Below are 14,938 nucleotides of genomic sequence, written 5' to 3' on the forward strand. Positions count from 1 at the left end.
ATTCTTCCAGCCTGAAGACTCCATCTTCAGAGGGGGGCTTCCTGCCCCAGAGAGTGCCTAACCTGGGGACTTGGAGGGAAGGCAGTATCCGTAGGCTGTTACCCCTTGGCTAGTTACCTGCTCACCCCACTTCTGTGCTTTTACGGCTCCCCCCAGCACAAAGCTCTGTCTGCGCCCAGACCGTGAGCTCCTTGAGTTCAGGATGTGGATTGGGGCAACGTTCACCCAGGGTTTGATGATGTTCTTGGTTTGCTGGTGAGGCGTGGAGAGTCTAGTGTCTCTGGACCCAGTCTGGGGTGAGGCTTGCGGTGGTAGGTGACAGCACCTGGGATCCTGCCCTCCTCCTTACCCACAGCTTCAGTGGGCCTCAGGCTCCCTAAGTTTATGGCCTCTGAGAATGGCCCAGCTAGGGCATCGGAAGGAGGCAAGTGGAGGCAAGTAGCTGGGTGGCAGATGGCAGGCGGGGCTGCACAGGGGAGCACGGCAGCTCCACTTCCTGTGGGGCGACGGCCCTGGAGCCTGCCCTGGGGGAGGTTGCACAAACCTACCTGCACAGGCCCCGGGCTGCGTCTCCCACTGACCCCTGCCTCCCTACAGCCCGGGGCTGGCATCCCTGCTCTCAGTCCTGAAGCCTGGGCTGTGTCCTCCGTCTCCACGGGGCTGGTGAGGGGCCGGGCCGGACACTGGGACCCGCCCTCCCATCACTGGGCACCAGCCCTTCCTCATTTTGCTGCTGATTCTAGCCCCAAACAAAACAGGTTGAGCCCTTTTCCTCCCTCCAGCAGTCTCTGGCTTACAGCTGCCTTCTGAGGCACTGCAGACGGCGCCGGCCTGGAAGGGGGGCCCTGGGCCAGCGCTGCCAGGACGGGGACGGTGCGCCTGCCTCCTGGCCCTCGTTCAGCCCTGTCTGTGGCAGGAGAGGGAGCTTTGCCGTGGCAGTCGGCTGAGGAAGATGCCCCAGCTTCAGTTCAAAGATGCCTTTTGGGTGAGTGAAGACGGCTGCCGGCTTGAGCCAGTGGTGTGGGCCCTGGGGAGGCCAGTCCGGCTGAAGTTTCCCCGGGGGTGGTGGGTGGGGATGCGGCTCCAAGAGGGGGATTTCTCATAAAAATAGTGGTTGATTTTTGGTCTTTATCATCGTGGAGGTGACTTGGGCTGCTTCTGAGTCAGAAGATGAAGGGGATCCTCAGTCTGGGGTACTGATTTCTCTGCAAACTTCAACACAGTGAGTGGGGGATAGTCTCTGTGCTCCCAGGGCTGGTTTTTCCCCTGAGTGACCCTCTCCCCACAGCAGGAACTTTTTAGGAGTGTCTGATATATAGGTGGGAGCTCGAGGAGGTCTTGTGAGGCAAAGGAGGGAGGGGGTCAGGTTTGGGGACCAGAAAAACTTGACTTTGGATGTTGGCTCTGCTATTTAGAGGCTGGACAAGTCATTTAACCTATCTGAGTTCCATTTTCCCCCATCTATATAGTAGAGAGAGATATTAATAAACGCACCAACTGGATGGGAGGGTTAAAACAAGGTGAGGTAACAAACTCCCCCACGCCTTGCTGGAGCGCCAAATGGGAATTCTCTTCCCCTCACCCAACCCCTCTTCCTCGCAGACCTCAGGGGTCCTTTGAAGAGGCAACAGGGCTGGGCAATTCCTTGCTGGCTTTCTTAAATCCAGTGCACATGTAAATCAAGCCTTTTCCTTGTGAAATTCCAGCACCCAGCTGGCTCGTGGGGGTGAAATGCTTGGCCCAGGCCACACAGCCCGCAAGCCCAGTTTGGACCCCAGATCCCTTCAGCTTTTTTCCAGCTGTCTCTCAACCTCTCCCTCTGCTCCCCAAGCTCTGGCTGTTCCCAGTGGCTCACAGGAAAAAGCTGAGACCTCTCTGGTTAGCGCTGGGGAACGTGGCTGTCCTGAGGGAACCCCTCCAGCCCTGCAGAGGACACCTGGCTCTTTGCTCACTTCGCACGGCCTCAGTCAACAGCCTGGCCTCCCTGGGCTCTTTCCTGGGGCCTCCGGCCAGGAGGACGAAAGCTAACGAGCCAGGTCTTCCTTGCCTTCCAGACTACGCTCTGCTTGGGGCCCGTGGCCAGCGTGTGAGTGGCCTGCTTCCCGCCGGCACTGAATGCACAGTGGGCAGAGGGATGCCTCTCTGGGCCTCCGTTTCCCCATATCTACAAAGAGGGGCTGGGACCGGCCCAGAGAAACCAAGGGAGGCAGACCTGGCTCGGCCCATTCCAAGCACCAGGCTGGCAAATGGGGCCCGTGCAAGGGGCAAGGGGCGAGGGGCTGCAGGGGTGGGGTGACAGGCCGGACAGTGGGTCACTACATCACTGCTCTGTCTTGGAGTGCAAAGTCTGGGGAAAGAACAGGGCCTGAAAATCCAGGTGCTTAGTAGCCCAAGGCAGGCCAGGACATCTTGACTATATTTTAGCTCCAGGACATCTGTCCCAGCCCAGAGCCCCTGGGTCCACCTTCCCTAGGACAGAGCTGGGCCAAGGAATAGCCCTAAGGCAGGATCTGGGCAGCGGGGGATGGTACATGAGGGAGAGCCGGGTATGGTGGCAGCAGCCCACCTGTGGCAGCTTCCTGAGCGGTATCCCACCCACGCTCTGTGCTCTCCCCACCTCTGAGCTGCTGCGGGCTTCACGGCCTACAGGTGCCCCCTCTCCGCCACTGCTCGCTTCCTGGGCCTGGGGTGAGGATGCAGCTTCCCTAGGGAAGGCTGGAGCAGAACGGGAGAAGTGGCCAGTGGGAGCCTCTCACACTGAGCCTGGGCAGATGCCCCAGAAGGTCGGTGGCAGCACCACTGCCCCCAGGGCTCTGAATTCTAACACCTCTCACGGGAGCTCAGCCCCACCCAGCCCACGAAGACAGCTAACAGTTACTGAGCCTTAAAGGTGTGCCAGCCGCCCGTTCTCAGGACTATGTATCTATTCACCCATTTAAACCAAGGAGGTAGATGCTATTGTTATCCCTATTATTCACAAGAGAAGGCTGAGGCACAGAGAGCCTAAGTCATTTGCCCAAGGTCATGTAGCTGGGATGAAACCGGACAGGTTGGCCCCAGTGTGTGGACTCTCACCCAGGTGCTCCATTGCTCTTCTAGCAACAGGGCCCATCACTGGATCTTTGGGCCACGTTGGTGGAGGAGGGAGAAAAACTGTCCTTCTCACCTCCCAGAGAAGTAAGATCAGATGAGGTCCATAGAAGTCTTTTAAAGCCCAATTTACAGACAAATCCGTTAAATGGAAAAGACTTAATGATCTAACTGCCATGGGGGTGTTAGGGACAGGGGCCTGCCTGCCCCTCCCCCTGGATTTCCCCCACCCCAGTCCAAGGCGCACCAGCTCCGTTGTGAGGAGGGAAACAGAAGTGTTTTCTGAGGAGCTAAGAGCTTGCATTGAAGCTTATACACTTTACTCATATGAGACGCCCTATAGTGGTTAGGGCCCATGAACTCTGATTTTACCCACAGTTATAACAAGCTTGGTCGTGTGGTCTTTTAACCTATAGATACAGCAAATAGTAGGGATCTACATTTGGTTAAATACTGGTGCGCCTGAACTGTTAGAGACGGTTTCACAGATAGCTGGTAGCCTGATAGCAAGAGGAGACAAAAAAATTATAAAAGGCAGAAGTGGTGGGAACATTCAGCATGGGAACAGACCAGTCCCGTCCCTCAGTACGCCGATATTTGCAACTTTTGCCAGTGTGGCCACACGGTGTTTATTTATAGCCTGCGTCTATCTTCAGCAGAACATTCAGAGGCAGGCTGCTGTGGGAGTGAGGCAGGGGCGGGCCTAGCCACAGCGGGAGGGAAGGGATCATTTGATGTCTGTTATACACGCACAGTGATAAAGAACATCACGGCTTTGCAGGAAGTTTGTGGCTGAGCCTCAGAGCAGGGGCTGTTGGTGAGACAAGGCTGAGGATGAGAATACCAGGTGCTCGAGCTGAGGGGGACTTCGAGCTCATATAACCTGACTCAGCACCGAGCGGAACAGAAGCCCCCAGAATGCGGGGATACCACCCCCCTTCCCCAGTACACACAGCTTTCCTTGCCAAACTGTATTGCAAGAAACACCTGTCTGCCTCCTCAGTATAGGGCTGGCGAGTGGGGTATGTGTTCAGTCAATGTTTATAGAATAAGTGAATGAACGGTAAATGCATCCATGGTCCTAATGCCTTCCTGAACCTATCTTCTCCTTCATTTTACTTTAGTTATGTTCTACAAATGTCTGTTGAGAAGGGTTCACTACCAGGTAGCCTAAGCTGGGCCTCCCACCCCCACGTCCAATCAGATGAATGAGACTGTCTTGCCCTCAAGGAGGCCAGAATCCAGTGCTGGAGACTGAGCTTCTCTGATAACACGGCCAGGCATGGGGCATACCCAGAGGGGTGCTCCGAGCTGCGCTTTCCCCTCCTACCCCCTCATTGCCTCCCAGACCTATATGTCCAACTGCCTTTGCAAAGAAGTCACTGGATATTGCTTCAAGAGGGAAAATCTACGTCTGGACCAGGTTTTATTAAGATCCACATCCTGTCCCACTTGGGGTTGTTAAAAGGAAAAGTAAGGGCCGCATATACTACCTCTCACTCCCTGCCCTTTCCCTCCCTGCCGCCCGGCTTTCGGGACAGAGAGAACAGGCCTGAACTTTTCCCTCTGACCTGAGATCACATCTCTCCCCTTTGAGGCTGGGCTCCAGCTTCATCTGGAAACCTCTGTGCCAAGCTGGGAGGAGCTGAGCTCCCCAACAGAGGACAGAAGGAGGTACCACATCCTTGGGTGGGGGAATGACTCACCCAGGATGCACCGGGTGAGGGTGGGGAGAGGGGACTCAGGCCCCGTGTGTCTGATCAGCTACTGTTGCCTCTTCTCCTTCCCAGTTCTGAGACTCTGAGGTTCCCCACAGAGGGGGAGACTGAGGTGGGGACGACCCTCTTTTCAGCATAATTCTGTTTTGAATGTGTGTGGGCCTGGGTATGATTTCCTCATCTTCAAAACACCATTGTTAATGACTGCATGGTCCTCCGGCTTGTGGATTTGGTGGACATGCTGTGATTTATTTATCCAATCCCCTATTGTTGGACATTTAGGTTACTACCAATTATTTATTATTCTGGACAGTGATGTACTGGGTAGATCTTTGTGTATCAAGGTTTTGCACTTGAGGACTATGTCTTTGGGTAGCTTCCCAGAAGAGGAGGCATTCCTGGGTGAGAGAGTGGGCCCGGTTCTCTAGCATTTGGCACTAGCCGTCACTTTGGGACCCTTCATAGTCCTCTGGCTGGGCAGGAGCCTTTTCATCCAGGAAAGAGGGACCAGAGGGACCTGGAAGGGGCTGGGAAGACTGGGCCTGGAGGGCCTCTGCTGGGAACCTAAGGCCGCTCAGGCTTTGTGGGTGGACTTGCAGCAGGGCAGGGCCCTGTGGCCTTGAAGGCTGAGGGGGCCAGTGGCTGAGGAGGGGGTCTTCCCAAGAAACAGGGGATTGTAGAGGCAGGAGGTGGGAGAGGGAGGCCCCTGGCTGTCCTTCCTTTGCCGCCACCTACTGCCTTCCCAATGTCTCCCTGGCCATGGCTGTCAGAAGGGGTGAGGATGGACTCTCTTTCTGTGCTGGTTGCAAAGCTCTTCAAGGCATGGCGCTCTGTGTAAAAAGCATAGAGCCAAGCGGTGTGTCTTGCATGCAACCTGTTGTGAAAAATGGGGGAAATAAGCATTTATGTCGGCACAGGCTTGTATTAACAACGAGAGTCTCTGGAAAGACACACAGAGAACTAATTAAATTGATGACCTTGCGGGGAGTCAGAGAAAAGCGATTGATGGGTTACAGGGCTGGGTGGCAGTGAGCGTTGTCACTATGTATCTTTTTATAGTTTTTAATTTTTGAACCATGCAAATGTATTACCTATTGAAAAATTAAATTACACAACTAAAAATGAAAAAGAGAATGCTTATTTCCTGTTCTGTGAAGATTTTTTTCTCTGAGTCCCAGCTACTTAAATCCTCCCCAGAGGAGCGGCAACAGTGCCTATTAGGCGCCAAGCACTGCGACAGTCATTCCATGTGTGTCCCCAAACCCACCCTGCAGGGAAAGACTTGCCAAAGTCCTCCTGTCTGCAGAACGGAGGCATGGGCAGGTCAAGGGCCTAGTTCATGGTCATATGTCCAGGACAAAGCAGGGGCACCTACCTAGCTCTGTCGGACCCCATCCCGTTCTGCCCCTGACTCCAAGGAGATTGACCAGTTCTTGGTTCAATTGTAACTCCTGTTGGATATAAGGGCGGCTCCCTATAGGTTAACACTGGTTTCCATGGTTTTGGAAGTAATGTGATTTTTCTCTCCATAATTTTCTGCAAGTGATCACGGATTACGCATTTCATTAAAAGGAAAATATTTAAAAACACAGCTAAGCAATTCCTGTTTTCAAGGCCAAGATGGTGTTTTTAGGCGACATTTGTAGCTCAATAGCATGAACTCTTCCACGTACTCTGTGCACACTCCGTGGCGCGTGTGCCCGCTGGGACCTGAGAACTTGGTTCTTCAGCGCCCACTCCACAGGACAGGGCTGGCTGTCTAATGGCAATAGGTAACTGCAGAGGTCTGTGGTTGTGTTTGCCCTGCCGTTGCGATACCTGCAGATGCTCTCCTGTAGGATTTCCTGGAGGCGGTGTCCTGGGCCAAGAACATAACCCACACGTTTGATTTTATTATTGGTGGAAAACAAGATCTGCTTCTCCAGACCCTCTTTTTGATCCAATTCCCAGGAACTCATGGACTTTTCCTAGCTGCTCCTGGCACCTCCCCCCAGCCGGGGTTGCCAGCTCCTGGGATGGAGAGGGAGAGCCTTGCTTGGGTTTGGAAGGGTTGGTGAGGATTTGGGAGGTGGCAGGAGGGCAGAGGGTGCTCCAGGTGGAAGGAATGGAGCAGGCAAAGGTGTGGAAGGGGGAGAGGGCACAGTGGGTTTGCAAGATGGTTTTCTGGCCCAGAGGACTGTGCAGGGTGACTGGTAGGAAGGGAAGGCCCTTGCCGGCTTGTGAAAGGTCTTGACCAACCTTGAGTGAAGGCAAAGATGCTTTCTTCCTTTTTGCACCCTCTCCAGGGATGGATGTTTCCACTCATGCAGAGGCTTGGAGGCGGCAGGCTGTGGGTAGGATGCCCGCCCACCTCGCCTAGAGCCTGGCTGACGCTGCAAACCACATGATGGAGGGAACTTGTGGAAACTGAAACTGCCTCACGTCCAGCTAGAGAGAGTGGTGTGCCCTGTGCCCTGTGCCCTGGGGGCTGCCCATGCTAGGGCTCCCTGCTGTGCTAGCTCCGGAAGGTCCCTCCCTCATGGGCTCAGTCACTCCCTGTCTTCCAGTCTCAGAATGGGGAATAGGCCTCTGTGAAGCTTCCACCCTCACTCGCTGAGGGGAACCTGGAGAATCCTTTCCCCTCTCTGAACTTCAGTTACCTCATCTGTAGGATGTCGGAGTGATTCTCACCTAAGATAAAGGCTTTGAAGATGGAGAGGCTCAGGGGACCACATTCTTCTGCTCAGCATCAGGAGTTAGCAGACCAGTAACAGATCCCAAGGGATCCCCACTTATAATTGGATAGGCACCTACAGGGTGAGCCTCATATGTGGATCCTCCCAGTCTCAGGATGCCCCCCCAACTCCGTTCACCGTTGCATATTAAATTCCACCATTAGAGAGTCACTCCTATGGCTTCAGGTGACAAGATGCAATAGCCCCATGAGGTTGGTATTCTTATTCCTGCTTTATAGAGAAGACTGAGGCTTATAGAGGGGATGTGGGCCTGGGGATACCACCCCGTTGGACTTTGGGGCTGCTGGGCTAGGCCTGACTGCTACCTTCCCAGGCCAGTTCAGAAAGCCCTTGGCGTCAGTGAGAGTGTGTGGTGGTTTGCCGAGACCTGGTACCCTGAGCAATGAGTGACAGAGGAGGCGGGTGAGTGACATCCTCTTCTGCTGGTGTTGACAGGCCACCCGCTATTGGGCAACAGGAAGTGTCTGCTGGTGCTCCAGAGACTAGCAGCCTGGGTGGGGATGGGGCAGCCAGATGGGATCAGGGCTTCCCAACTGCAGAAATGGAAAAGCGGAAGCTGAGCTATACTGGAGAGGAAAAGGGGGTGATGGGCTGAGTCAGGAGAATGCTTGACCTCTTCAAGGGACAAGGAGGCCTGTGTGGCTGGGGCAGAGCGACAGAGGTAGAGAGAAGTTGGAGATAAGATCAGAAATGTGACAGGGATCAAAAATACCAATGCCCAGGCACTGCCACAGGTCAATTGCATGCAAATTTCGGGGTGGAGGAGCAGTATTTTTCAAAGTTCTCCAGTTTCCAAAGTGCAGCCAAGGCTGAGAACCATTGATGTAGATAACTTTGGTGTTTTGGATGCATCGCTGTTGCTGACGATGAGCATATATCTGGCTTTTACCATTTACGTGACCGCATCACGTAACCATTTACGTGATGCTTTTACCATTTACGTGACTCACTTGTGAATGAGTAGAGGGTAGAGGGTTGTTTTTCTTTTAACCTTATACAATTACTTTTTTTGTGGTCAGTATACGTAACGTAAAATTTACCATCTTAACCATTTTTAAGTGTGCAGTTGAGTGGCATTAGTACATTCACAATGTTGTACCACCATCACCACTATCTATTTCCAGAACTTTTTCAAATTTCAAACAGAAATTCTGTACCCCTTAAATAATTACTCCCTATATCCCTCTTCTCACCTCCTATTCTGCTTTCTGTCTCTATGAATTTGCCGTGCTAGGGACCACATATAAGTAGAATCAGACAGTATTTGTTCTATTTCATTTAGCATAATGTCTTTAAGGTTCATCCATATTTTAGCATGTGTCAGAATTTCATTCCTTTTTATGGCTGAAAAATATTCCATTCTACGTATATACCTCATTTTGTTTATCCATTTATCTGTTATTGGGCACTTGGGTTGTTCCCTCACTTTGAATATTGTGAATAATGCCGCTATGAACACAGGTGTACTAATACTGGTTTGAATCCCTGCTTTCAATTCTTTTGGGTATATACCTAGGAGTGGAGTTGCTGGATCATATGGTAATCCTATGTTTAACATGTTGAGTAACTGCTAAATTATTTTCCCCAGCAGCTGCTCCATTTACATTCCCATCAGCAATGCACGAAGGTTTCAAACAAACAGACAAAAAAAAAACCCAAAACAAAACAATGCACAGGGTTCTGATTTCTCCACATCTTCACCAACACTTGTTATTTTCTGTGTGTTTTTTCCCCAATCATAGCCATCCTAGTAGGTATGAAGTGGTATCTCTTTGGTGTTTTTTTTTAAACTTTGCCTTTTTATTTTATTTTTTAAAAATTTATTTATATGGCCGTGCCACGCTGCATGCGGGATCTTAGTTCCCCTTCCAGGGATTGAACCGTGCCCCTTGCAGTGGAAGCTCTGAGCCTTAACCACTGGACTGCCAGGGAAGTCCCTCATTGGTGTTTTGATTTGTATTTCCCTAGTGACCAATGATGTTGAGCATATTTTTTTATATTTATTGGCCATCTGTATATCTTCTTTAGAGAAATGTTTATTCAAGTCCTTTGCCTACTTTTGAATTGGGTTGTTTATCTTTTTGTTGTTCAGTTTTAAGAGTTAGTTTTTGTATATACAGGTGTTAGGAGTCCAATTCCATTCTTTTGCACGTGCATATCCAGTTTCTCCAGCACTATTTGTTGAAAAGACTGTCTTTTCCACATTGAATGGTCTTGCCACCCTTGTTGAAAATCAGTTGACCATATATGTGAGTGCTTATTTCTTGCTCTCTGTTCCATTCCATTGGTCTGTATGTCTGTCCTTATGGCAGTACCACACTATATTAATTACTGTAGCTTTGTAGTAAGTTTTGAAATCAGGAATTGTGAGTCTTCCAACTTTGTTCTTTTTCTTTTTTTTTCAAAATTATCAGCTATTGAGGTCCTGAGTTGAGGTGTTTTTATTTTTTTAATTTATTTTTAATTTTTTAAAATATAGTTGATTTACAATGTTGTATTAGTTTCAAGTATACAGCAAAGTGATTCAGTTATACATATTATATATTGATATATTCTTTTTCAGATTCTTTTCCATTATAGGTTATACAAAATATTGAGTGTAGTTCCCTGTGCTATATGGTAGATCCTTGTTGGTTATCTATTTTATATATAGTAATGTATATCTATCTGATAATCCCAAACTCCTAATTTATCCCTTCCCCCCTTTTCCCCTTTGGTAACCATAAGTTTGTTTTCTATGTCTGCAGATCTATTTCTGTTTTGTAAATAAGTTCATTTGTATATATTTTTTTATATTCCACATATAAGCGGTATCATATGATATTTGTCTTTCTCTGTCTGGCTTACTTCACTTAGTATGATAATCTCTAGGTCCATCCATGTTGCTGCAAATGGCATTATTTCATTCTTTTTTATGGCTGAATAGTATTCCATTATATATATGTATCATACCTTCTTTATCCATTCATCTGTCGATGGACATTTAGGTTGCTTCCACATCCTGACTATTGTAAACAGTGCTGCTATGAACATTGGGGTGCGTGTTCTTTATGAATTACGGTTTTCTCTGAATATATGCCCAGAAGTGGGATTGCTGGGTCATAATGGTAGTTCTGTTTTTAGTTTTTTAAGGAACCTCCATACTGTTCTCCATAGTGGCTGCACCAATTTACATTCCCACCAACAGTGTAGGAGAGTTCCTTTTTCTCCACACTAGAGATGTTTTTATAGGTGAGGAAACTGAGGTTTGAGCCTTCCTGAGGTTGCCAACCTGGACTGGCCACCAGTCTATGACAAACCCCCTATAACTCTCCCAAACCTGGACATACTTGGAGAGACACCATCCTTAGAGAGAATCCCCTGGGGATGGTGGGCTCCTCCTTACAGTTGCCCTACCTCTGGCCCCCTGAGAAGGCCCATGACTTCTGAGCTTCCTTGAGGCCCCACCAGCTCTCACTCTTCAAGGAGGATTGTCCCACAGGCTGGGGTCACCGACTTCTTCAGTGGATCATGAGACGGCCCTGAGGGAATTGATGTCCACCCTGGCCTGGGCCTGCCTAGACCTGAGGGGTCTTTGAAAACCAGGACTTCTACCCCCAACTGCCCAGATGGCAGCCACTGAAGCAGAAGGGGTCCTCTTCTTTGTCACCTCTTGAATGTTTTCCCTTCATTTGGACCAGCTCTGAGCCCACTCTTCCAGGCCTGGGGCTCCCAGACTGCAGGTGGTAGGAAGGTCCAGGAGATCAGCTGGGGTCAGTCCATGCAAGCAGGGTTGAGGTGGTAGGCAGGGGATCAGCACAGAAGTCTGGATCCGTGTCTCTGGAGCTGTCGTGAACACTAACAGCTTGGGCTGTGGGGGTCTGCACAGCGTAGAGCAGCACCGTAGTAGGTGCTGTGTTGGTGTCTGCAGTTGTTCTCAGTCTGACCCAGAAGAGGATGGAAATTGACACTGGAACCAAAGGAAGAGTGTGGCTAATTCCAGGGCCAGGGGAAGACCAGCAGCTGAGACTTGGTCTTGGGTCAGGGCGGGAGCTGCCATGAGGCTGCTGGAATTTTATTTTAGTCCTCAGATCACCCCCAACCTTAGAGGGACTGCAGATTCATTGAGGGGAGGAGTTTGCATTCCAGGGTCCAAAGGTCTTGGTTTGAGTCCTACCAACGTACGGGTGCAAGTGAGGGGCTGAGTGGGAAAGGTAAGCAGTGAATGGTTCCAGAGAGCACAGGCTTCCCTCAGGCAGCCCCAGTGCCCCAGAACCCTGGAGGTGGCATCTTGCTCCACTTAGAGATGTATTTTCCCACAGTGCGGTGCTATGCCGGATGTACACTGGCTGTGTTGGGCAGGGTGAAGCAATTTCCCAGTCTCCAACACAGAACCCTTGCTTGGAAGGCGCCGTCTTTGTCTCTCACACTGCCTTTAGAACCCGATGCACTGCTTGGATTCCACTGCATTCACGGTGTGGCCCTGGTGAGTCCCTCCACTCTCTCAGCCTCTGGCTCCTTGTCTGTATTAAATCCATTACCGTGGTTAAAAGATAGACGTGGTGAAATGAATGTTAATGGCCTAGGGCAAGAAGCCCCGCATATAGACCCTCGGCAGGTAGAGGAGCCCAGGAAGCCCCTGGGCTTGGAAGGCGTTGGAGCCAGAGCCCAGGGTCAGCTCTGAGGCCCAGAACCTACCAAGGCCAGCAGAGGAGGCTGAGGGACCTAATCCAGGGGCTGTGGGTGTCTGTTCCTGCCTTTGGGGAAAGGTGTGAGGAGTGGGGGTCTCCTGCACCCCAGGGGCCCATCTCTGTCTCTTGAGCAAGTCTCAAGCCCAGAGGAGGCTGTCAGTCCTCACCCTGAAGCAATTCACAGCTACCAAGCAAGACACCCCACGTCAGCCCAGTGAGGGCTTGGAGTCCAGTGTGCGTTCCACTATACGGGTGAAAAAATTAAGGCTGAGAGATCGGAAGCAAGCAGTCGATTGGATTCCAGCCAGCTAGGATTCAAACCCAGCTCTCCTTTTTTATTTCCTTTCTTGGTTTTTACTTTTACTTGATATGTACTAATCACCATGGCCACCATTTTCCAGGAGCTCCTTAAGTTTCAGGGTGCCCTTTGTTGGGCTCCTACATATATTATATCATTTAGTCCTCAGAGTCCCAGGGAAAGTGGACAGTGTGTTCACACTCATTTTACAGAGGAGGGAATCTGTGCACAGGAGCTTAAGTAACTCGCTCAACTTGTGTGCATGGGACTGGCCAGGACGAGGACGCAGTGCCTGGGGTCTTCCCACACCCCCTCCCTGGACTTTCTCTTGTCGAGGTGTTCCCTGTGGGCCATCCTCTGGCAGGTGTAGGAGGTGTGGGAGGGGTGATAATTGCAGAAGGAGACGTGCAGAGACAGCGCCTGGGCTACAGACGCCGGTCCCCAGTCCCTGGCCGGTTACTTACAAGCTGGAGGCCGTGCAGCAAGGAGCCCTGTGCAGCTGGCCACGTGCAGGGGATGGTCAGTGCCTGCCCTTGCTGACAGGTCAGAGTCTCCTCCGGGGCTCAGCATGTTCCCTACCTGCCCTCAGCCCTGGCCACTGCTGGATCCTACAAACCCCCCGCCTAATCAACTTGAGTGGGGGGCACTACAGAGGAGCTGTGTGACCTGGGCAAGTCACTCACCTTGCTGAGCCTCCGTTGCTCATCTGTGACGTGGGGCAGTAAGGGCACAGTCCTGACATTGCAGGCTTCTCTGGGAATTAGAGGCATGGAGAACACTGGCCTCTACCCATCCACATCCCATCCATCCTGTTCCCTTCCCCTGAATTTGGAACCTGGCCCTGGATCCTCGTTACCTCCAGGGAGGGCCCCACCACTTGGTCTGCCTGACTCAGGGCTCCACCTCAGCTGGCCTCAGGCTACCTCTTCAGACACCTGCTCCAGCCCCTCAGACCCCTCACTGCTGCTTTCTGCTGGGCTTGTAGCCACTCACAGCTCTGAGCATCAAGCTTCCGGTCTCCTAAACCCGAGAGGCTCATCCCCACCTCCAGGCCTCTGCCCCAACTCGTGTTCACTCCCTGCCCCACCTCTTGTGCTAACTACTACACGTTTTGGTTTCATAAAGCAGGAGAGAGAAGTGGGGGATCGAGCTGGGCTTTTAAGAGCAGAGGGGAAGTGAGAAGTACATCACAGAATGGGGGAGGGCAGTGCAGTAGAGGAGGCCCTTCCTGCTTCACACTGGAAGAGGCCTATTTAAAAGAACAAAGTCGGAAGCCACACACACCCACACAATTGCTGTTTGAGCCTGGACAAGTTACATAACCTCTCTCATCCTTGCATTCTCCCCGGGTCGGTATTACTGAGATAAGAGGCCCCAGGTATGCACAGTTGGTCCCCTTCTGTTGCTTGTGTTGTTCCCCTGGCCCCCACACCCGGCTCCGTGGGATTCCTGAGAGCTCCTGAACATTCACAGGGCTCCAACGGGGCCCCCTGAAGGCCGCAGGTAACCATCAGCACCCCGCCTCCAGATTCCCCAAATCTTGGGGCCCAGCTGAGCCCCAGGTCAAGGGCCTGGATGTCTCAGGGGCCCATCCAGCAGGGTTGCTTGAGTAAGGGGCCCTCTAAGGCCCAGGGCAGGCCTCAGACTGGGGCTCAGTGGAGAGCTAGAGCCCTCTGGAAACTCATTTCTAATCCCAAGCCCCTGTCAACCCAGCTGAACCCAGAGTAGCTCATCTAACCACACTCAATGTGCTTTTGTTCCTTAAAAGGAAGCTTTCTTGGCTCTCTCCCTTTGCCACCTATCCTGGGCCATCTTAGAAAAGCTGTAAATCACCCCCCTATTTGTCTGCTTATGAATGGACCCCTCCAGTCTTTGAGTCAGGGGACACCTAGACCCAGAACACCTAGTCCAGCACATCACCTGAGGCTCGAGTCCTCTCTGCGGAATCCCTAACCTGATCATAGAGCCGGCGATGGGGCATTCTCCATGCATCAGAGCGGCTCACCTGTATTGCACATTTGGGGCCACCTGGGCTCTTGGAGTTGGCCTCTCTGGGGGCACCAACCACGGACACGCCCTCTGCTCCTGATGGCCCCACAAAGCTCTGCAAATGACCACATTCCCCAATGGCTCCTCAAGGGCTGAGACTAGGGAACTTCTCTTTACCCAACCCTCCTCCTGGGGTACTCTGGGTAAGAAACCGGCTTGCTCACTTAAGTCTCTGATCCATCCATTCATCCATCCATCCATCCATCCATCCATCCATCCAACCAAGCCATACATGGGTGTCTGGTCCTTTGCTTTTCCTCAGTTTAGCAGCCAATAATGGTGGAGATGCGGGGTACCAGCTGTGAGGCAGTGGAAAGAGCCCAGTTGCTATTCATTGGCTTATCCTCTCTGAGCCTCAGTTTCCTTATCTGTACAACA

General features: G+C 51.6%; 1 protein-coding gene across 1 annotated transcript in view; it reads left to right on the forward strand.

Annotated features, from left to right (window-relative positions):
- The first annotated feature begins 539 nt into the window (after positions 1-539).
- Positions 540-14,938, forward strand: part of PSTPIP1 (proline-serine-threonine phosphatase interacting protein 1) — a 41,338-nt gene continuing 26,939 nt past the window's right edge. Inside the window, exon 1 of the mRNA XM_032617490.1 lies at positions 540-985. Within this exon, the coding sequence (XP_032473381.1) occupies positions 953-985 (33 nt within the window). The 5' untranslated portion in view covers positions 540-952. The remainder of the gene's footprint in view (positions 986-14,938) is intronic.

Source organism: Phocoena sinus, chromosome 2 (assembly GCF_008692025.1).
Source record: "Phocoena sinus isolate mPhoSin1 chromosome 2, mPhoSin1.pri, whole genome shotgun sequence".
Taxonomy (NCBI): Eukaryota; Metazoa; Chordata; class Mammalia; order Artiodactyla; family Phocoenidae; genus Phocoena; species Phocoena sinus.